The sequence below is a fragment of the Glycine soja genome, chromosome 1 (genome assembly GCF_004193775.1).
Source record: "Glycine soja cultivar W05 chromosome 1, ASM419377v2, whole genome shotgun sequence".
Lineage (NCBI taxonomy): Eukaryota > Viridiplantae > Streptophyta > Magnoliopsida > Fabales > Fabaceae > Glycine > Glycine soja.
This window is the reverse complement of record NC_041002.1, coordinates 53,447,726-53,470,405: the sequence shown is the minus strand read 5'-3', so window position 1 is coordinate 53,470,405 and position 22,680 is coordinate 53,447,726. Positions and strand designations below refer to the sequence as shown.

The following is a 22,680-nucleotide window of genomic DNA, read 5'->3' as shown; positions in this document are numbered from 1 at the left end:
AATAACACCAAGAAAAGTGTAAAGAACATGGAAGTTACAATTGCAAGACTGACGCGGCTTGATATCTATTTCAAATAGCAGGTTTCTTAACCCGAGAAGTGAGTTCCAAAAATAGTATTGAGCAGAAACTACTTAACATATCTGACTTTTAGGCACAACAGCTATGTTAATGCCTGTAATTATAGTGGTCAAAGTCAGTTCTTTGGTTTAGTGGTTAATCCTCAAGAGATACATCTAGGTAGCCCTAGTAAGGTTATGCATCACATGCTTAGAAATTTTGCAAACACCTGCCCTGTAAGTTCATTGAGTGTAGTTGTCCTCACTATCTTATAAATAAATATTCATCATGACCGTTCAAGATCGTTTAAAACAAGTTAGGTCAGTTAAAAGTATTAATAACCTCAAATAACTTGGAATTCAGATATCAAATAGAAGATTTAGTTTATGTACGGTGCAATAAATAACCATACATAGCACAATGCCCAGTGGAGACTGGTTTTATTTACAGAAACACATTCTTCAGAATGTCAATCGTAGAGTACAGACTATATGCAGATATTCACAAAATATAAGAGAATCATAATAAATAAAAAAACTTACCTCTAGGACATATTCCAAGGCATTATCATATTACATCAATATCATCAACATTAAGCCAATCATTGGAATCCTTGGTCACAGAATTACGAGCACTTGAATGCTGGGAGCCAACATGTTTGCCTTCAACAGAGTTTATATCCTTATCAGAGTTAGGCGAACTTCTACCTAACTGAACCCAATCTCGAGAGTCTTTTGTTGAAGAATCAGAGCCTGATCTAGTTTTTTTATAACTTTCATGTACATCACCATCATCCTCCTCAAGATCACTGAATGACACATCCTCGTCATTCCCGGTGTGAACTGAAGTTCCACTGGGACCAACCATTTCAGAAGTATCCTCTTCTTTCAACCAATCATCAGCATCATCGTCATAGGTTTCATCCAAAAATCTATTGGTTGAACCAGATGATGATTGTTCTGCAGATGAAATTACTGGTGCTTCTTTAACCACAGACTTGTCAATAATCTCCGGAACAACATGTTTCTCCATCTCAACATCAGAAACAACCACAGATGGGGCAGCTTCAGCAGCAGATGTCTGGAGAGGTACTGGTTCAAGTTGAGCATTGCTTGGCACAAAGAGCTGCTGTTCCTCCTCTTTTGAGGGAATATTCCCTCCTGCAGATAAGTCAGATTCTTTCTTTTCCTTACTTCTTTTGTCTAAAGCCTGAGTTAACATCGCTCTAGCTTCCATTATCTGCACACATACCATGAATTGCTGATAATACTTGCAACCACAATAACAAATAATACCAAAAGTACCAGGCAGGTAGTCAACATCAAATGTGACAAGCATGACAAAGTTTATTTGGAAGCATGCAGGACACATTTCTGGAGTGATACAGAAGGATCACCAATAACTTGCAACTTCACAATGGACTTTCATTATAAGATTTGATCATATAAGCAGAGTTACACATGATTCTATTAAGATCACTTTACAAGATTCGGATGCCAGGTTTAATCCGTGAACAATGAAAAACCTTAATTGTCTCTGTTTCAATCATTAGTTTCACATGATTAAAGTTAAAACAAACAAACAAACAAACCAAAATAAATTAGACAAAAACAACACAAGTGCATCTATGAAAGAAAACCAATGCCGATTAAAATTTAACTCACTTGTGGAGTGGATAAAATAGCAGCATCAGTTTTGCTAAGTCTAGGGTGCACGAGTACAAAGTATATCTTCCAAAAGTTACCATCACTCATGTATCCGGGGCACAGCTCCATTCTAAGAGCAGCTAAGCTTGGTGCCAGATGTTCAACAGCTAGAGCATGTTCTTGTTGTGCATCGGACAAATCAAAATCTAAAGGACAACAAAATTTCAGAGATAGTGAAATACCAGGCACAATAAAATATCATACAAAATACACACATAGATAACTGCCACCTACGAAGTAACAAATTAATCACCTCGAAATCTCGGTGAAACGGTAACAAGAATTTGCATATTCAACGCAACCATATGGCAAAATGAATAAGAGTGATAGAATCGATATACCATCAGAATCCTCATCATCGGGAAGGGGAAAATCGAGCCAAGTTTCTGGATGCAAAGCTACGCTTCTGGCGAAGGCAACCACATCCTCTGTAACTCCGAGGACACCGTCGAGATCGTGTTCCTCTTCGGATCCAAGCTGAAGGAAACTGGAAGCGATCTTGGTGAATTCGGATACCGTCTTATTACCGGAGATTTTGAAGATCCCGTTCTTGAACTTGCCACTAATCTCCGCGAAATCGTTTCGGATACCTGCAATTACGTCTTCTTCTTCTTCGTCGGTGGGAATGGGATTGGGATTGGGATTGGGATTGGGATCGGCGACGGGATTTTCAGATAGGGGATCGGGCGGCGGGGCGAGGAAGGAGGCGACGCCCCAGAGCTGGCGGGAAAAGGATTTGGTGAGCTCGGAGAAATCCTCTTTGACGCCGCGCGCGGTAGGACTGGGGGTGGATACGGAATCGGGTTTCTTCGGAGGGGATTTTAGGTCACTGCCATTGTGGTCGTCGTCGTCGTCGTCGAGTCTGAGTGAGTTTGCGATTGTCCTTGCAAACCACGACATCGTTGTTCGTTGGTTGATTAAAGCCTCTTACCAGATTTCGATCGTCACTTCCTCCTAAGTGAAGAGTCGGTCCTTAACCAGATAAGACCATTCCCTGCGACGCCGTTTAAGGGTGCACAAACTACGAAATTATATTACTTATCTAGGTTTAATTGTAATCTTAATAGAATTTCACTATTAATTTTTTATTTAAAACTCCTGAACTCTTTTTTTTCTTTTAAAATCTTTATGAACACAATTTATTAAAACATAATCCATTCAAAATTTAGTAATTAAAATATTGTTTTTACTCTAAATTAAAAAAATCTAAAATATCTTTTTTTATTTCTGAAACCTTTAGGACTTTGATTGGTAAGATAGAAATACATGAAAATTTAAAAGGAAAGAGTGAAAATAGAGAGATGATAAAAAAGATAGTTTTTGGTATACATGAAAGAAGAGTGATATAAACAGTTTTTAATATATTCTTTCAAACACGTAGTTAAAATTTATTGAGATATAATCATTAAATATAAATATAATGTGGGATCTAATAAATTTTTTCATTTTTAATAAATTTTAACTAATAAAAAAAGTGTTAAAAAAATAATGTGTTTGTAAAATTTTTATATCACTATCTAAAAAAGCTAGGAATACATGAGAAGTGGAGGGGGGGAGAGTGAAAATAGAGAGGAGCACTTTCTAACACACTCTCGACATATTTTTTAATTGGGTAAAATTTATTAAAAATTATAAAATTAAGAGATAAAATTAATAAGAATGATGTGGGACCTAGTGAGTTTTTTCATTTTTGATAAATTTCATCCAATTAAAAAAAGAGCGTGTTCAAACGGATATATTTTTAGCTTTTTTCTAGGTGAAGAATTAGCAAGGAGGAAAAATAAAAGGTAATAAGTAACTATTCAAAAAAAAAAAAACCTCCAAGGACATGAGAAATACGGTAGAAATAGACACATACCTTACATTCCTAAATAACCTTTTGCTCGTTTCTTCCTCGTGGTCTCTTTCATTTCTCCCTCACATACAATCACTGCTTCAATGTGTCGTTGTCAAGGTCATCCCAAAAGCCAAGATTTATTTTAAATCTTGTTTTCAGAAGATCATCACATAATCAATTTTTGTTTTTGATTTTAAGTCCACAAAGTTTCTGTGATGAATAATTTGATTGGTTTAATTTGAACTGTATATGACCATTAATGTTGTGAGATGAGGGAAGAGAAGATAATGAGGGCTTTGATTGAACATAAAAAAATGTAAGAAAAGACAATCGATTAAAATGACAATGATAATCAATTAAGTAGGTGAATATTTAATTATTGGCCAATGTTGTGAAATTTTTCTCACTGGAGTGCCAAAATAATCGACTATCTACATATAACAATCAATTATCTTGACTATGATAATTAATTCCTTAAGTTATGATAGTCGTTTTATAAATTATTAATGGTACTACTGGATCATTTATATGAGACGTGTTAAACTTTGTATATAAATGTTAAATGGTATTTTTTTTTATTTCTAATGTAATTTCTCTCCTCTCCCTTCATCCAAACCAAATAACCTTTGTACTTTATAAATATTTTCTAATGTAATCTAAAAAAAAAAAAATCAATATCCTTTCTATTACTCTCTTCTTCATTTTTACTTTTTTCCTATTTCCATCTATTTCATGTTTTCCTCACTTTCAAATAATAACTTTACTCGCATGTGGTTAAATATTTTAAATTTAATTACCTTTTTTTCCGTTTTAAAGTTACTAAAATCATAAATCAATTTTTTTGGTATTACTCATACATCAATTCAACACACATTAAGTGACAATTAATGTATGCATTGGATAGTGGGATAATGTATCTGTTACATAAAGTATCAATTAAATTTTTTTATCAACAAAAGAAATACATACGTTAGATAATGGATGTTACATCCTAACGTTGTACTAAACTTAAAATGTGACATCTTTATATTACAAGTTTTTTATCCATAGCTAATGATTTGTCATCTATACGGAAAAGGCATAAGTAGAACTTTTCACTTTAGCATCTAATATCATAAATTTCACCAAATCAAACACATATTCACCATTAGGTACTTCATTTTTTAAGATTATATATGTAGCCAAAAATACTAAAAAGTAACAAGCCATATAAACAGCAAAGTGCATTCATTTTCTTTCCACAATATCAAACATTATGTTGCAAAAAAAAAAATGTTCACTTGGATCGCTAGGCAATGTCTCCTGAATAATCATGCATTAAACTTTGGCAATAATCATGCATTAAACTGCTCTTTTGATGCATTATCATCTTCAAACTCATCTAAATAACAACTTTTCTTATAGGATTCTAATTGGATGAGATTATAATATTGGAAATACAAAAAATTACATTTTATTTCTTGGGTATAACGTGTACTGAATTATGATATCTTGATAATAATTAAAAAAAATGTCTTATAAAAAAGTTTGGCACGTCAAATGTAACATTTATAAAAAGTCTTCAGCTTTGCATTTCAAGTTGGTATTACTTTTTTGTGTTTGCACCATATATGACTAATTTTTGTTTCCATGTTAAAGATTTTAGGAATTGCTCATGTACAAAACTGCCAATGTTTCAAATTTTTGAGTTGGATGTACAAAATTTCACATCAGTTGAAATTTAATAGGATAGTTGAAGTTAAAGAAGCATGGAACAATGAAAATGAATATTTGGAGAACAATATTTTAATGATCCCAAAAACAGCAGCAGCATCATAATTCATTGGTTGAGTGGATTTATGGCAAAATCAAGAACTGAAATGAAAAGTTGTTAATTCTCCACAGTCATTTGAGATGATTTGAAATCACTTATGTATGGTATTAGGTGTTTGGCTTGTAGTATGTTATTTGCAAATTATGCATTCACAATTAAAAACTTTGGTGCATATTCAACCTTGAAAACTAGAGCATGATTAAATATTTAGGTCCTTGACGATTTAAGTTCGAGGGCATGCAATTGTGGAAGGAATGATTGCCTACACAATTTGAGGCTAAATTTTTTTTATACAACTTCATTTGTGTACAATTTAGAGCTGAAACAGTTCACGTACAATTTAGCAAGACCTAATTTAGGTAAACCAGAAGCTCTTCAATATTGACTTTTTTTGTGAGTGCGACTAATGGATCTAATATTAGTGAGTTCGGCAAGCTTCCAAAGTTTTATTATTCACTCTCAGTTATGAATTTGCAAGAAATGATTGACGTTCGTTCGTGATGATTTCTAGGAAAGCATTAAGAGTTAAAAAAACATTTTGTGAGCTTAAGATTCAAATGAACAATAGTGAATAAGACACATACTATGGCAAATGTTTTTTAAATGTTTTAGTCATATGAATATTTGTAAAGGCTCAAGATCAATAACTTTGGTGGTTTATTTCTCAATTGGTTGGAAAATTCTTTATTATCTAACTTAGTGTTACTAAATTTTAATGGGTATATATATTTCCAAATTACATAAACTTCATTTTGCCTTTGAACTACCACTGAATAAGAGACAAAACAATGTCACAGGCTACTGCACAACAAATTTTTTTAAAAAAAAATTAGAACCAAATACAGTATATACAACTACACACCCATCGTGACGAATTGAATCAACCATCTTTATTATTCATTGGATTCTTACCATCCAAGATAGAAAGAAAGAGATTATACTTTTGTCAATGAAGTGCTAACATTGTATCAGATAGCATAGTATATCATTTGTATCAAACATCAAAGAGCTAGTTACAATAAACAAAACAATGAGAAATAGCATTTTTACGAGCAACCTATGCTCTTGCGGCATCTAACTAGTGTATTAGTAGAATATTACGAGAATGAACAGCAGGACATATGGTACATCTTTGAGTTAATTGTCTTTCCTTTTAAAATTATGTTTAAAGGATAAAATTGACATAAACCAGTTGAAGAGTTTTACTACAATGCAAATTGTAGCAACTTTGACCTACAGTAATATCCATATATCTACTATTTAGAGAAATTGTAGCTTGTTTACAAATTCAAGTGTGTAGTACAACTTAAATCTTATTCAGTAATATTTAGATTATTCAAAATGTATTTTTAAAAAAAATATTAATTTTACTCGATATTTTATATTGAAAAATCAACACTATTTCATAAATATTATGGCTTTAAAAATAGTCTAGTGGATAACATTTAAAAAAATTGCATGAAGTTGTTTAGTGACATTGGGCGAGAATGTCATGTATAGCTACATATATCAATAGTTTTTTCAATTTGTAAGATGAACTTGGAATAAGTCATTGGAACAATCATTTGTTGATGTGTGGGGGTGTGAGTGAATACCCGTGAAACCATCAAATATACATTGAAAGGGAAAAAAGGATGCAGAACTCATGTCCTATGTTGCACAAATTATACAAAAAGATTAAAAAAAAAAACTTTCACTAGTCCAATAGGGATAGTGAGGAGATGTCGAAGGATTGTCATCATCGCCAGTTAGGAAGCAACCTCTACTAGCTTCTCTTCGTCGTTCATGCTCCATCATCTTAAACTCCTTGTGCAGACGATTTTGTCACAATTTTTTCCTATAATAATGAATTATCACCATCATGACATTCATGCACATACAATAGACAATCAAGGATAAGCTAACTAAAATAATGGCAGTCACGTAGAAAATTTTTATATTTATCGTCAACATATAAGACTGATAATTCTTTACATAACAAGTAAAAGAAACAAGCACACTACACTTGAAATCAGATCAATCTATCTTCAACATATAACAACATTGATTAATGCAATAACAACTACTCCATGAAGATTCCTTAGCGAGTGATTGATTAGACATATCTCTTAATCATGGTGAACAACAACGAATCCTGTCATGGGTAACAACTAACAACATCGGCATGTGTCCTTAGCTTCATCTGCTCTCTTCCAAAAACTTCATCCTAAAGGCATTGGCAGATGCATCTTATCTGCTATGGGGGCAATTCCCCCACCAATTTTTATTTATTTATTAATGTATATAAAAAAAATTATCCCCATAAAAAATTATATATTGTCCCTATTAGATTTTTTTAACTCAAATGGAGACTCTCCCTTGGAGATTCTCAAATTAATTACAAAACATCGGTGTTAGTATGAAACAAACCAAAAGGATCAATTTCAGTTAGATTACACACTTAAAAGGACTGAAACAAGTATTTTAAAACATAGACAAATAATAATCAATGCTCTTACAAAAGGACATTGGTCAAAAAAACTTAAAATATAAATATTTTTATTGGAAGCCAGAAAATTGAAATATTCATAATTATTTTTGTGCTTACTTATAATTTTTATAATATATTTTTTTAATTATTTAATCAATGTCCTAATAGCATTTATTAGTAAGACCTATAACATATAGGATAAAAATGTTTTTTTTTTTTACTGAAAACATAACAGATCAAAAGAATATTTATATATTCCTTGTTCCATCTTGATATCCGACAATTTTTTTCTTCCGTTTAACACCAATGACATGAATGTGCATATTTTGTGCAAAAAGTTTTCCAATGTACCCTTACTGTTTTATCAAACATTTATACTATTTTTACTATTCGGATTCAACAAGTTTTCATATTTGATGACCGATCCAGTACTCTACTCAAATTTCAAAGAATCTGGCAAGTCCAATTAAGGTAAGAAAGAAACTTTATTTTTTATTAGAAAAATAAACATATCCCCAAATACTGAAATTTATTTATTATATATCAAAGGTAAGATAATATCATTTGTTTCCTATTTACATTATGTTACGAAAAAAATTGAAACTTTATCATATTTCAACTTCATTACAACCTATATTATAATATTTACAACTTGAGTGTGGAGTGTTTTCACACGTATACATCATGTTCATGGAGGAATTCACTTTGGAACAATGACTTGAGAAAGTTTTACCAAATCTGAAAAGAACACTTTTTATTTATTATTGAAAAGTTTTACTTGAATATTTTTCATCTATACTAAAGAGTACATGTTAACTAATACATTATTAAAAAACGGTGTAACTAGAAGCAGCCGGAGCCCAGATCTAGATGGCGTACGCTCCGAAGTCCAAACGAAACAAACTGTGCACAAAAGCTATATACACCGAACGAAATAAATTAAAAATATATAAGTAAGGGAGATAAATTTAAAAAAAATATTATATATAACTAGAGAACTCGACCCGTTTCCAAGCTGGTCATGTTTCCTTGGCTCATACGAGAGACAGAAAACCAGTTATTATAAGAGGGTGATGATAAATTCAATTCCAATGCTTCAGATTGTGCCCCCTGGTGCCAGTTAGTGGAGGGCATTGTTGATGATGCTGCAATATTGTCTTTGCTCGACAACATTTGCTTCGGGGGCGTATCTACAAGGGAGGTAGCAGCAATAGGTGCGACTGCGACACTTTGGAAAAGTTGATGATGTTCCTGATCAGGCTTGAACTCCGGTGCACCCGTAAGCTGCTGAACAAGGTCACGGAAGTTGATAGCGTCCACCTTGTACACTCTGATCGGTGTCGGTGCCGGTGGTGCCACTGGCGCCTTCTTCCACGATTTAACTTGTGTCTTCCGCACGGTGTGAAGCAGAGAATGAGACTTGGACGCAGGGTAAGAACCAGAATAAGCTTCCATTTAGATTTTTTGGTTTTTGCGGCAATGATAATTAAAATTAGATAACAATTGGTGGCAGCTGGGTAAGAAGAGAGTAGTACGTTGTTTGTGTGCTTTTTACGACTATTTATAGATTGTCGTGACTCGTGTGCAAGAAGAGGGTAAGGTGCATGCGTGCATTGTTGCATGGATTAATGTCAATAAAAGCCAACGACTTGAGAATGGGGCAGCTCAGGTTTCAAAAAAACGTGGTTTTTGTCTTGACCGTCGGCGGAATGTATTATTATTGTGTAAGTAGTGTGACATATGCCAATCCTGTGGTCAAAATAATGTAGTTGGATGGATCAGCATCTTAATTATATTGTATAAAATATTTCCTTTAAGTTTGTCTTCATCTTCATTCGAATCGAAGTTATGTTTGAATCATGTATTTTTTTGTTATAAAAAAGAATGGCTCATATATGTATGAATCATGTGATTTTTTTTGTTATATATTTGTGTTAAAATATATTTGTCGTTTTAAAAGTTTAATTTTGCATTAAATTATTTATCACTAGAAAAAAAATGTTCATATTTACATTTTGTAAATTGAAAGCAATGTATTAAGATAGAGTGAAAAGACAGTTTCATTTAACGTTGTTATATAAATTAAGGATATCAAATGACTTTTTTAAAAAATTATGTGCAAAGCCGTAACAATCTTGAAACGAACGGAGTCATAATTTGACTGACTGAGTGAATGAAATAAGCCATAACATATTTGATTTTTCTGATTGTTATTGATGAACAAATGTGGAATTTTAATTTTTTATAACAAAATCAATGAATTACGTACACTTTAACAATGTCATCATAATTATTTATTTGTATGTTTTTTTCATTATAATCTTAATTGTCACTTTTATTTTTTTAGGATAAATGCTACACTCGTAATTGGAGTCAACTTCTAACTAGCCGCCTCTCACTTTCACTGGTTAGAGGGTCTTAATCAAAGGGTTCTTGCATAGTATATAATCATTCAGGATAGCATCAGGCACATGCCCATTTATTATTTGTGGTTATGGCCTTATGGGGCTAATGATATCTTCATTTGACCAAATTCTTTAACTTGACCCAATAAACGGTGTGGCTTTTCTTTAGGGAAATGCCTTCCCCATTCCATTCCTTTCATTTTTGGTAAAATAACACTGGATAACATAGCAGTCACGAAGTCCCACGAGTCCTTATTCTTTTTTTGGATTTTTCCTGCCCTCTAATTTCCTGCAATCATATACTCTAAAGTTTAACTTGAGGATAGTTGTTGTCTTTTTATTCCCCTTCATGGGTGCTTTTAACATGCACTAATTGATTAATATCCAATATAAGGAGAATAACACAAAATACATATTTTTCTCATCCCATTTTGACTAATTTTTAAGTTTTTTTTTACGGATAGTTAATATATATATATTCCAACACAATAATTGTTTATTAGCGGTTAATTTTATAAAAAAAAATCCATATTCTCTTTCTTAATTTTAATAAATATATTATTAATAATTTCAAGATAATGATATTTATTATACGAAAAATTATAAAAATTATTTTAATATTTGATTACAAGCTGAAAGCATCAATTAATATCATTTTTAATGCTAAAATATCAATCAATTTAGAATGAAGGAAATATACTGCATATAATATAAAAATATATTATATATACATATTGTTATATTATATGAGGAGAGATTAAATTATATCAGCTTAATTTTAACAACTTTGATAATTATTATATCATTTTATAACTTTCAACTAAATAATATTTTCTTAAAATTTATTATTAAATTAAAATTTATTTTCACATATGTATGAATTTTTATATTAATTTAATTTTTTTATTCATAAAATTTAAATCAACGTAATATAAATATTTTAAAATATACTAAAATATAGATCATTTGATTATTTTTTTTTATTGTTCAATTTTGATACAAATGATTTTGATAATATATAAATATAATTTAACCATTATAATTTGATAATTATTATATCCTTTTGTTACATATAACAACCAAAGAAGGTGCATGGTGAGAGGTATTAGGAGTGAAAACATGTCAAAAAGATCAATAAATTAGACTTTTCATGTAATAGGTAAGGGAAAAAAGTTATCCTTTGATTTTGTTAGTTACATTTTTTTATCTTATTATTTAATTTTTTTTACACTTCTTTAATTAATTTTGTCACGTATATAACAATTTTTATAATTAAACGTGTAATACATTTTAGCAAATCAAATCAAATCAAATGTACACTATATCATTTTTCTTAATTGAATAAATAATCATTTTAGTCTTTTATTTTATTTATTATTTAAGGTGATCATTTAAATTTTAAAAAAGTTTATTTTAATCCTTTATTTTCTTTAAAAAGTTCAAAATGTTAATTTATCTTTTGAAATGTTCACTTTTGTATCCTATCTTATTCAAGAGGTTTAAAATAATCTTTCAACTATTTAAATATATTCTCATGTAAAAAAAACTATTTAAATATATTTAACTTTATCCTTTGAATATCACTCAAATAAATGACCATTTTGAATATGGTTAAATAATTGAAGGATCATTTTAAATCTTTTAAATAAGATAAATGATCAACATGAACTTTTTAAAAGATAAATGATTAAACTGAATAGAAAAAAATAAGATAAAAGACTAAAATAATCATTTAACCATATTAATTTGTGTGTGAGCAAATAAAAATAATTACAAAAAGAATGAAAATCATTTTGGCCATATTTATATTAAATTTATGTAGAGAAATTATTGAATAATTTTTTTCATGATTTATTAAAATCAAAGATGAAAAGTTTCTTTTACATATATATATATATATATATATATATATATATATATATATATATATATATATATAATTTTTGCTATTTACCAAAGTGAGAGTAAATAATTACGAGATCAGATGATCCAATGAAAGTGTGAACGCATGGAAGAAAACAAATCACTAGTGAGTGGACAAATAAATAGCTTTAACTTTGAGAATGACCCAATCCTATTTGAATCAAATTCTATTAGCTGCTGTCTTGTTCATATTGGCAAGTATATAAATAATAAAGACACAGATTTTATGAATAAAATAGACAAATGAGTATAAGAATTTTTTAAGAGAATGTTATTTAAGATTCCCATATAGCACATTATTTAAGTAAATAGATCGAACAATTATACCATATTATTGAAACAATATTCCCTTAAAGAAAACAATTTTTCTCAAGCAATATGTTTTTGTTTTTTCATGCGATGGCAAGAACCCTTTAATAGCAAGTACATGGTAGCTCAAATTCACGGATCAAAAGTGTTGTAAATGGAGAAAATAGGATCACCAGTGATACGGATCTAAGAATCTAAGTTAAAATGGATAATCAATTAAAGAAATGAGAATTAATGATTATTAATATGAAAAAATGAAAAATTAGGAACAAGAGATTCAAATGTACAAATTTAAAGGGATCAGCAAATCAACAAAATATACATATTTAGTTATTTGTTATACTTATATGTAAAGAAAAATATACATATTTAGTTATTTGTTATACTTATATGTAAAGAAAAATATACATATTCACCGGTTGTAATGTGGATCTGCCACTGGGGATCAGTGGATCATGATTTCTTTTCACCCCGCAAGGTGTCCGGCACTGCGTCAGTCACGAAATTTGGCACACGTCTTATTCCGTAAAGAATTTAAGGTGTTTCACACTTTCACCGACAATAACAATGTAACTAGCTGCTAGTTCATGACTTCTTTAATTTGAAAAATGACTTCCATATTCTCCCCTGGTTTCCTAGTTCTCTAGTTTCCTGCTTTAAAATTTTAGCTAGATCATTTGGGCTATGTTTAGATGATAGAATGGGATGAAATACAATAGAATGGAATCAAATTATTGAAAGTTCCATGATTTCAATTATTTGAAATTTAATAAATAAAAAAACAGTATGAAACACGACGAAATTAATTTCAACTTATTCATCTAATATTTTATTTTATTTTTTCTTTTCTTTAATTTGGGATTATGTGATAGAAAAAGTTTCTTTTTGTTCATTTTACTATTAAAATTTCTAAACAATGAAATAGTAATTTTATTTTGTTAATTGTACAATATAGTAAATTGATTTGGTTTTGTATTCTTCTCTATTTTATTTTGCTCTACTCTCCATTAAATATCCAAACATAACTTAAACTTATCTATCATGGATATTGGTTGGTTTGAATTTCATATAGAAAAATGTCTAATTTAATTAATTATATTCAAGCTGAGTTAACGTATAATTTTGGACTTACTTGACTTAAGTCAAATCTAATTCAATTCAAGCCATGCACTGGTATACGTAGGATAACAAAGGCTCATTTTTAGACTCTACTTTTCTGAGTGGTAAAAAAAATATTTAGTATTAGATGTACATATTTAAAAATGATACTATGTTAGGAATAATTTTATAAAGATATGCTATTGATTCTATAAAAAATGATATGTTATAAAGGCTTGATTAATTATATATGATTAAAAATTTAAATGGTTAGAGTTGATTGAATTTAATACGTACATGAACTACTGGTATTCGACCCAAGAACATTTGAAGTGTATTGTACGTTTTTTATTAGCTTATTTGAACTAATATGTACTTTTGTAGTTAATTGGTCATATTGATCATAAGTCTGAGTTAGAGCTGTGATCACCCTTAAATAGTTGGCATTTGAAGCAGCAAAATTCTTCGTGAAGCATACATCAGCTGATACGCAATTAGCTAGTTGAGTCTGAACCCGACTCTAAACTCAGACAAAACCTGGGCAGTGGAATGTTGACTTTGACTTGGTCCGTGTTAGGTAAAAAAGAAATGGATATCATCAACTCACATCAAATACCTACAACCAGCCGTTTTTTTTTCAAATGGGGACAATTTTTTTTTTTACTTTTTTTCATTTCGGGTTGGTTTTAAATTATTATAAAAAATGGGATAAATGCTAATATATAGTATAATTTTTGAGTTAAAAGTCACCATATATTTTACTATTTCAGTTTTTTTCATTTACGACATAAGATGTATATATTATTTTTCTATCTCATAACTTTAAAGTTGTGAGATTAATTTTTTTTTATATATTTTAGGACCTTGAAATCTTTTTTCTTTTTTCTTTTAAGTTTAAAGTTTTTTGTTTTAGGATTTTTTATTTAGTTGTATTTTCTTTTCAATTTTTAATATAAATAATTTTATTTATTTATTTATTAAATAAATATATTTATTTTTACTTGTTATTAGTTTTATTTAATATATTGTATATATTTTTTATATGGTTTCATTTAATATGTTATATTTTTTAATATTATTTTATTTAAAATATTTTATATAATTTATGAATATTTATTTATTTATTATATTTTGTATATTTAGAAATTAGATAATTTTTTAATAATATTATTGAATTTTATTTGTTTTATAAATGAAATAAATAATATAAAATACTTAAATTTAAAACACTTTAATTTAATAAGTTTTTTTTAAAATTATGTTCTTCAAATAATTCTACACTGATTACTTAAATCAATCTAACCTTTGATTTCGTTCAGCGTAATCCTGTTTCTGAACCTTGAAAAGGCTAGAATCCTGCTTAAGCTGTATGGTAATTGGTTAAATACTTCAGTCACGGATCATCTTCGTCTTCATTAATAAAAAATTTAAATATTCCAAAAACCATGTTTTTGACCACTTGTTTCTTAGTCATCATCCTATAAACGTTGGGGGATTTAGAAACATATGTTCGTTATTAAATACACTTTCACTAATGAAATTATCACTGAGCAACCGGGTCCACTCCATTCGATATCTTTACACTCTCAACTCAAGATTTGGACTACTGTAGATGCAGTTGGCCCAGAAACATGTATAACTTGTTGTAAAAGAAAAATAAAGAAACAGAAAAAATGAGATCTTGAACACCTTCAGTCCTTTACTAATACCCCTGCCTCTCATTCTTTTATAGGAGGATACCGTCAGTTGTATGTACCCTCAAACTTAATGTGTATATCTACCAAAAAATAAAGATCAAAACATTTTTTTTACATTATTATTTCATTTGAAACTTAGTTATTCTATAGATGATGAGTTTAAGCTTCAAGTTCCTCTTGACCAGGGATGGATTCAGAAACCTAATAAAAGAGGATTGATTTTTTTTTCTTTTTTTATAATTATTTAATGTCTAACTTTTAATAAATAATTTTAAAAAAACTTATTATTTTTACACAAAATTAAAACAAATTTTTATATTAAATGATGATTATTTTGATTGTTATTGTAATAACAACAAACATACCACTAATTTTAACAATTTTATACTAGTTATCACTTTAATCAGTACAATAAAACAATAAACATAATTAATTTTACATAATTTTGTATTAATTAATATTAATCATTATTATAATAACAACATAGAAATTATTTTTATATAAAAATTTTAAGGGAGGATGAACTCGAACTCCTATTTACCCCCTATAGATCAGTCCTTGAATTCTTGACACCCTCTCCAATGGTGATTGTGACACCATCTAGTATTCAAAATTTTATATGTGCCTTTAGTTTTGATTTTAATAGATGCATTTTAATTAATTAGTATAATTCAAACGTGTGCGGAAATTTATCTCAAACACATTTTACATTAAATGAGTGTTTTGGTTGGGCATTTAGCCTGACGTGCATCAACTCTTGAGCTAGAAATACTAGCTTCTGTGTCATTTTTTAAACTTGGACGTGGATCTGCTGCATAACGTGGATCAATGACTCCACCAAACACACTAAAAAAATTTATGGCAGTGAGAAAAATTGATTTTGATTGATATCCAAACAGGCCTAAGCCTCTAAAGATCCTTTGGTTCGGTCAAAAATTCGTTTTGAAGGCAAGAAAAGTACTTGGGGAGAAAGTCACTTGCGTTCCTGCCGTGGATTGCATTTAATTGGCAACTTTTGTTCTCTGGCTAAGAGTTCAATTAACAACTTTATAAACAGCAGGAAGACGCATATCATGTATGAATAAGATTGCACAACCCAAAACATAATAAAGGAGAATCTACTCATCCGTTCACCAAAATTTATAAATAAGGTACCTATTTTGATTAAACAATACAATTTGATCATAACAGATGTTACTTGCATTACTTTGATGTAAATTTACGAAGAACAGTTACCTGTTTCGATAAGTTTTTGTTTATACAAATGGATTGTGGAAGGAAGGAATAAGCTGGGCCAGCTGAATTACTAAAAACAAATAAGTAGCTTTAAAAATCAATTTACAAGTGATTTTCAAGAAACAAATTGTATCCTTACCGTGCGCTATGCATCTAAACAAATTAGTAGTCACCTTGATATAAAAGTGACCAGATACTGATCTAAGCTATCAAACTTAATTGCATTTTTTTCACCAAATAAATCTTAATGCACTTACCCTTAAGCGTGCGTCTATGACTATAATAAAAGCAACGCTGCGTGGCTATTTTTTTAGGGTGTGGCTTTATTCGTGCATAGTAACACTGTTTGCGTAGGCAAATAGACTTTATAGACAATGCTGTTCTCTGATTTATAGGTATTCCTAAAGCCAAACTGCAATTCAACGTTCCTATTCAGTGAAAGCTAAGATTTCTTATCTTTCTTTTTCAATCAGCCAGTGATTCAGTGAGTAGTTATATTGAGTCTTGTCCTCAAATCCTACCACAAAAGGATAAATAAAAGTGTGCACTCACCCGGTTGTCTAGTCATCCATAAATTACTGTAAAACTTGGCACATCTGGTGAAGGAGTACACCTGCCATCTCTCTACTATTTCACTCTGTTCCCTTCACTGATAGGTCATTTCCATGGCAGCAAACCAATAATAATAATAATGCATATAAAATAATTAATAAGATAGACATCACAAATTAGAAGTTGAATTGAACTGCAGAATTAACATGAAAAATTGCTTCCATTGTACACATAAAAATTGACGGTCACAGGCTCTCCAGTCTCTCTACACGTTTGAGATCAAAAAGCAAAATTCCCAATATTTTTAATGGAAAATTCGAGGCCTCTAAAAGATCCAGAGAGGAAGAAGATACAATAAAAAAGTAAGGCATGAAGCATGGCAACTCCTCAAAATTACAATTGAAATTGCATGCTCCTCCGTCATCGCTGTGTGATCACTCTCCTAAGAAGTATCTTTTATCCAACAACAGCATGATTTCTACATCCATATATAATAACCCCAAAGCAGTATAAAAAAATTTCAGTATCTTCTTGATGGGGCTTATTGAAAATAAACATTGGACAAAAAGTAACCCGCACTGATGTGCCAATGTCCACATTAAGATTCTTCTTCATTCAAATCAATTGTTGGAATCAAAATATAAGGTATATATACAGGAGAGACTTGCACCTCAACCCCATGATCATTGTCTTGGGGTTTATTAGAGTTCGGTGGTCTTGAGATGCAACTGATCTTCTTTACTACTCTTGCCCCACAAATTTACAAATTGTTGGCGCCACCAGATTGATGTAGTCCATGATCATTGGATGGTTCTGGTAAGCTTGCACTTGGAAATAAAGATAGTATCTGAATAATTTAAACTACACAGCTTCAAAAGCTCAGCAGACTGTTGTTTCAATATAGGATTGCAACCACTCTGAATCACGAGTAGGAGTTTCGCAGCAAGCCCTGCATCAACCGCAATCGACGAGCACTCATCAGGTGAAAGCTTGCACACGGACCATAGAATCGACAAAGCATACTGAGTGCAGTTTTCTGAGATCCTCATCAACAGCTTCACCATGATGGGTATGGTGTTAGAGCAATCCTTCAAAGCCACTCTACCTTCGGGGACGGACGCCAACGCATCCAAAACACAAAGGGCCAATTCCGTACAATCAGGCTCCATGCCAGACAACAATTCAACCAACTGAGAAACAGCCCCAATGCTCACAAGCAAATTCCTAACTTATGCAAACAAATTGTTCTGAGGAGACTCAACCCAGGACACACTCCATTGCTGTGCCGCTTATCCTTAACAAGCCTCATCAACCCAACCAAGAGACTATGACTCGATATAACCTCCGATCGAAAATCCTTCTCCTCAATCAACGATTCAATCAGCCGGGTGCAATTGATCTTCGTCTCAATGGAACCCTCATTCAAGATGTCCACCATCAAGGAAACCTTAGCAGGCTGCAAGAGATTCTTCCTAGATTCCGAATCAAGGGTCAAAGTCACAAGAATACCAATAACCTCAGAGCCAACGGCATGGGAAGTAAAAGGACCAAGCAAAGAAGACACAACAGAAACTCCACCTTCATCAATCACAGCCTTTCGCGCAGTGGCATGAGAAGCCACTAATTGGTGAATCTCCTTGAGGGCCTGAACCCGAGCCTGACCCTTCACCTTCTTCAGTGTCTCGAGAAGTTCAGAAGCCCTTCCCTGAACATCCTCAGACCTCTTCTTCATGAGCAAGTACTTCTGCGAGAACCACGTGTGTATGAGCCTGTAAAGGGTGGTGTTCGGAGTGACGGAATCGTCCCAGAGCTCCTGCATCGTGGTGGGGCAGGTGAAATGCCCCAAGTTGAACCATTTAAGAATGTTGGACCTCTCGTAGGTTTGGCCTGTGCAGAGGGTAATAGGGTCTTGCATTGGTTCCAAAGAGATTGGGCAAATGAACACACTCGGCACTTCACATAACTCAAGCTCCTCAATCATCTTCCCCAGATCCACCTTCTCACCAACCCCGCCTCCCACAACGCCGCCCTCCACGCCGCCCAAAACGCCGTCTTTCACGGCGGTGTCCAGATCTAGAATCTGGCCATCGCCACCACCCTCGTACCCAGTAACCATGTCCTTCCGACAAGGCTGAAACATCGGCATTTTCGAAACCCCTTTTGAGAAAAAAAAAAAACACAAAAAAATGCCAGGCAGAGATAGAGAGAGGGAAGGAAACCAAGAAAACAAACCCCCTAAGATCAGTGCAATGAGAAAGAGAAGAAGTGAGTCTTGAAGGGGGAAAAGAGGGGTTTACTGTGGAAATTCGCTTTATGTGTGGTCAAAAAAAAAATTAATAAGGATCACATTTGACACTCACATCATGAACATATAATCGAGCTTCTTTCACTTGGTACTGGGAGCTTCAAAAGGGGGGGTTAAATCAAGCAAACAATGAAGACCCCAAAAAAGAATCTAGACCAATCAAAGACCAAACAGTGCGGACCACTACAACTACGACTACGACTACTTGAAACAAACTACTACAAAATCAGTGGCAGTAGTAAAAAAAAGCCTGACAAAGAGTTGAAGAAAATGGGTGGGTGGGTGGGTTGAAGAGAAATAATTGAGAAGGGAGATCAGAGAATAATGATGGAAAACAGCAAGAAGGCTTGGAAGTTAAAAGAGGTGAAGATGGTGAACCAAAAGGACCGTACCACCATGGGCTACACTACAGAGTGGGAAGAGAAGAAGTAGTAGCATAGAAGACCCATCCCTCTCGCTCTGCTCTGCCAAACGCTCCTTCACCTCTTCTTTTTGGGCACTTCCCAAACTGTGCAAAAATAATTAAATAATTCCATGTTTTACATTAATTAATTTTTGTTTTCTTTTAGTAATTTTTACATTACCGCCATTAGCCGGTCTCGGCCCGAGCACCACACGTGCACTCCTCTAATGTGTCGCCGTTAACTCTCCCTTTTCTTTCTTTTTAGTTTACTACTACACTTTATAACAACAATTATTAAAATTATACTAATTATTACATACGTTTTGCGAAGGTCTCTATCGTTATCATTCATGTAAGTATACCAAATAAAAATTACGTTAATATCCCTTTTAATCGTTCATCGCCTCATGGATAATTTTTTTGTTTTCTCACTATCCTTTTTGTTTTCGTTCACACCCGAAAGTTATTTCCCTTTTTATTTCTCATTTTTCATTTTGTATAGCGTTGTTTTTATTCACTTTCAGTTTTTTTTTGTACTATTATTGATATTCAGCAAGAGTTTGTGTTATTACTACGGTGGTGGTTGTAAATACTTGTACACTATAAATGGAGATTTTTAATGCAATTAGATTAAATATATTCATAAATGATATCATTATATTTATCTTACACACAGGTAAAAACTTTTATAGCATGAATGAATGGTTTCATTTGATTTAGAGAAGGTAGTTGGAAAGCGTAAAATTTTGAACAAACATTTTTCTTTGGCCCTTTCAACAGCAAAATTCGAACAAACGCACAAGGTATCATAATCATTTCATTCATGCGTATAGAATTAAAAATTAAAAATGATAGTAAGCTATATTGAAAATATTATATGTTATATTTTTTATAGTAAATTTTCTATTAAAAATATAATGTTATAAAGTCTTTCTTTCCCGTGGCATGGTAAAGGTATCAAGGGTATATTGGTCATTGAAGAGAGTAAATAAAGAAATAGTTATAGTTTAGGTCGCACGAAGCAAGAAAGGCAATGGAGTTTCCCAAAAGTTCAGGGAAAACCCCACGGGACGAATGAATAACCGGTGCAGCCCACGATGGGTCCAATGTAAAAACTAAATACTTTTTTTTAACTAAAATAAATAGTGGACCCCTCTAATCTCTATGGCAAACACAAAAATAAAATAAAATAAATAAAAGGAGCTTCTGGTGCTCAATGGCACATCTCGTTTTAGCAAATCGAATATCTTATATAGATGCCTTTTTTTTTTTTCAAAAAAGAAAACTAATACTGTATGAATTTATGCTTTAAAAATAGAAAAACGACAACTCTTGGTCGCAAAAAAATCCAAACATGGATTTAGAATTATAAAACGGGAGTGAGAGAGCGACCAAAAGGGTTGCTTTTGTTATTTTAAGGGTAAAATGCCAGCAAAGCATTAGACTGTGACAGTTTTTGCTTTGACTGTACGCATCGGTTTGCTTATCCGGTCTTTGCTTTGACTACCTTTGCCAATGCAAATGGCCAGTGCAGTTCAGTCCCACACACACTTTCTCTCTCCTTTCTTGTTTTTTTCACCCTTTACCTTCCATCTCACCCAACTGGACACTGACACGTGACTCTGCCTACTCTGTCTCCATACCACCCTATGTCACTGTTTTTTATGGCTAACCTTGTACATTTACACACATTTAATATTCCTCTAATTCTACTTTCATTATCATCTTATACTACTTTCTTCACCAGTCATCAAGAAAGACCACATTTTAAACTACAAACCTTCTTATTTTATGTTGAGAGGGTGGGTAGTAATTTCTAGTACTAATTAGATTAGATAGATAACTACAATAAAAAAATTGGGTGGGTTTGGTTTTCTTTGATGGGTAAAGGTGCAGTATTAATAGTATTACGTAGCAGATTGGATCGTTTTTCTTTGTTGAAATTGAATATGGTGCCGAGAGTATTGTTATGTGTACAGACTGGATGGATCTTTATAGGTTGGATTCAATTCTTTACTCTAGTTGGAGTTGGGACTTGGAAGTGCAGATATTTTTTTAATTATGTTATTATTAAATAATTTTGAATGAACTTCGATCTAGAGGTGAGGAAAGCCGGGTGATGTGAGTGAAATTTCAATTTTAAAATCCAAGGTCATAGAAATAGACCAAATCTATTATCGGGGATTCAACTTTCAGACACTGTGGGAGTCACATGATCTAGCACAACAATATTTTTATAATGCACCGTGTCACATGATCCACTTAGTTACTTGTACATAACAGCCATTACGAGGATCACTATTCTCTATTTCAATATCAGCATTTTTAGACTACGAAGTTTAACAACACTCACCCATTCAATGTTGCTTTTACCTCGGATAATCTTTTCTATTAAGGATCGGATATTCTTTCACCCTGCTATGGGTGCACCCCCAACGTACATTGTCCTCTTTATTCATTTCTTTACATGTCTGGTTCCAACAGGATTTTTGTATCTGATTAATTGCAATTTGCAAAACCCTTTTCTGCGTCGATTTGTCATAAAGTTAAATTTTGATGTATCGAATGTGAACCTAAATACCCAGTAGAAATGTATATTGATCAATAGCCTGAGCTCATTTAGGAATTATTCCAGTCTTTGCATATTGACATTGGGCGTCCAGAATCGCACAACTCAAGAAAATAGTTATAAGATAGGTTGGATGGTTAAGGGAGAAAAAAAGAAATATTGTAAGCTTAATTTTTCATGTTAACAAAAACTAACATTCTAACGATTAACATTTACCGATAAAAAAACATTCTTAAGCCAGTGAAGACATTCTTTAAAATTCAATGATTTAGGAGTAATTCAAGTGTAATTAAATAGAT

The 22,680-nt window shown here is 31.8% G+C and overlaps 2 protein-coding genes and 1 pseudogene across 2 annotated transcripts; all 3 read right to left on the bottom strand.

Moving 5' to 3' along the window:
* Positions 1-396: 396 nt before the first annotated feature.
* Positions 397-2,781, bottom strand: LOC114422546. The gene is made up of 3 exons (XM_028388957.1): positions 2,106-2,781; positions 1,723-1,910; positions 397-1,297 (listed from the first exon to the last, which is right to left on the bottom strand). Exons 1-3 carry the CDS (start codon positions 2,662-2,664, stop codon positions 626-628), a joined length of 1,419 nt encoding a protein of 472 aa, XP_028244758.1. The 5' UTR covers positions 2,665-2,781; the 3' UTR covers positions 397-625.
* Positions 2,782-8,611: 5,830 nt separating this feature from the next.
* Positions 8,612-9,436, bottom strand: LOC114422539. Its single transcript, XM_028388943.1, has one exon. The coding sequence runs from the start codon at positions 9,337-9,339 to the stop codon at positions 8,875-8,877; it is 465 nt and encodes a 154-aa protein (XP_028244744.1). The 5' UTR covers positions 9,340-9,436; the 3' UTR covers positions 8,612-8,874.
* A 7,831-nt stretch (positions 9,437-17,267) lies between these two features.
* Positions 17,268-19,931, bottom strand: LOC114422529 (annotated as a pseudogene).
* Positions 19,932-22,680: the final 2,749 nt, after the last annotated feature.

Bases quoted from the DNA above. Each gene is read 5' to 3' on its own strand.
- LOC114422546 (XM_028388957.1), bottom strand. From the start codon at position 2,664: ATGTCGTGGTTTGCAAGGACAATCGCAAACTCACTCAGACTCGACGAC. The intron at 1,911-2,105 runs GTATATCGATTC...GTTGTCCTTTAG, and splicing joins CGATGATGAGGATTCTGATG to ATTTTGATTTGTCCGATGCA. The intron at 1,298-1,722 runs GTGAGTTAAATT...GTATGTGTGCAG, and splicing joins CTATTTTATCCACTCCACAA to ATAATGGAAGCTAGAGCGAT.
- LOC114422539 (XM_028388943.1), bottom strand. From the start codon at position 9,339: ATGGAAGCTTATTCTGGTTCTTACCCTGCGTCCAAGTCTCATTCTCTG.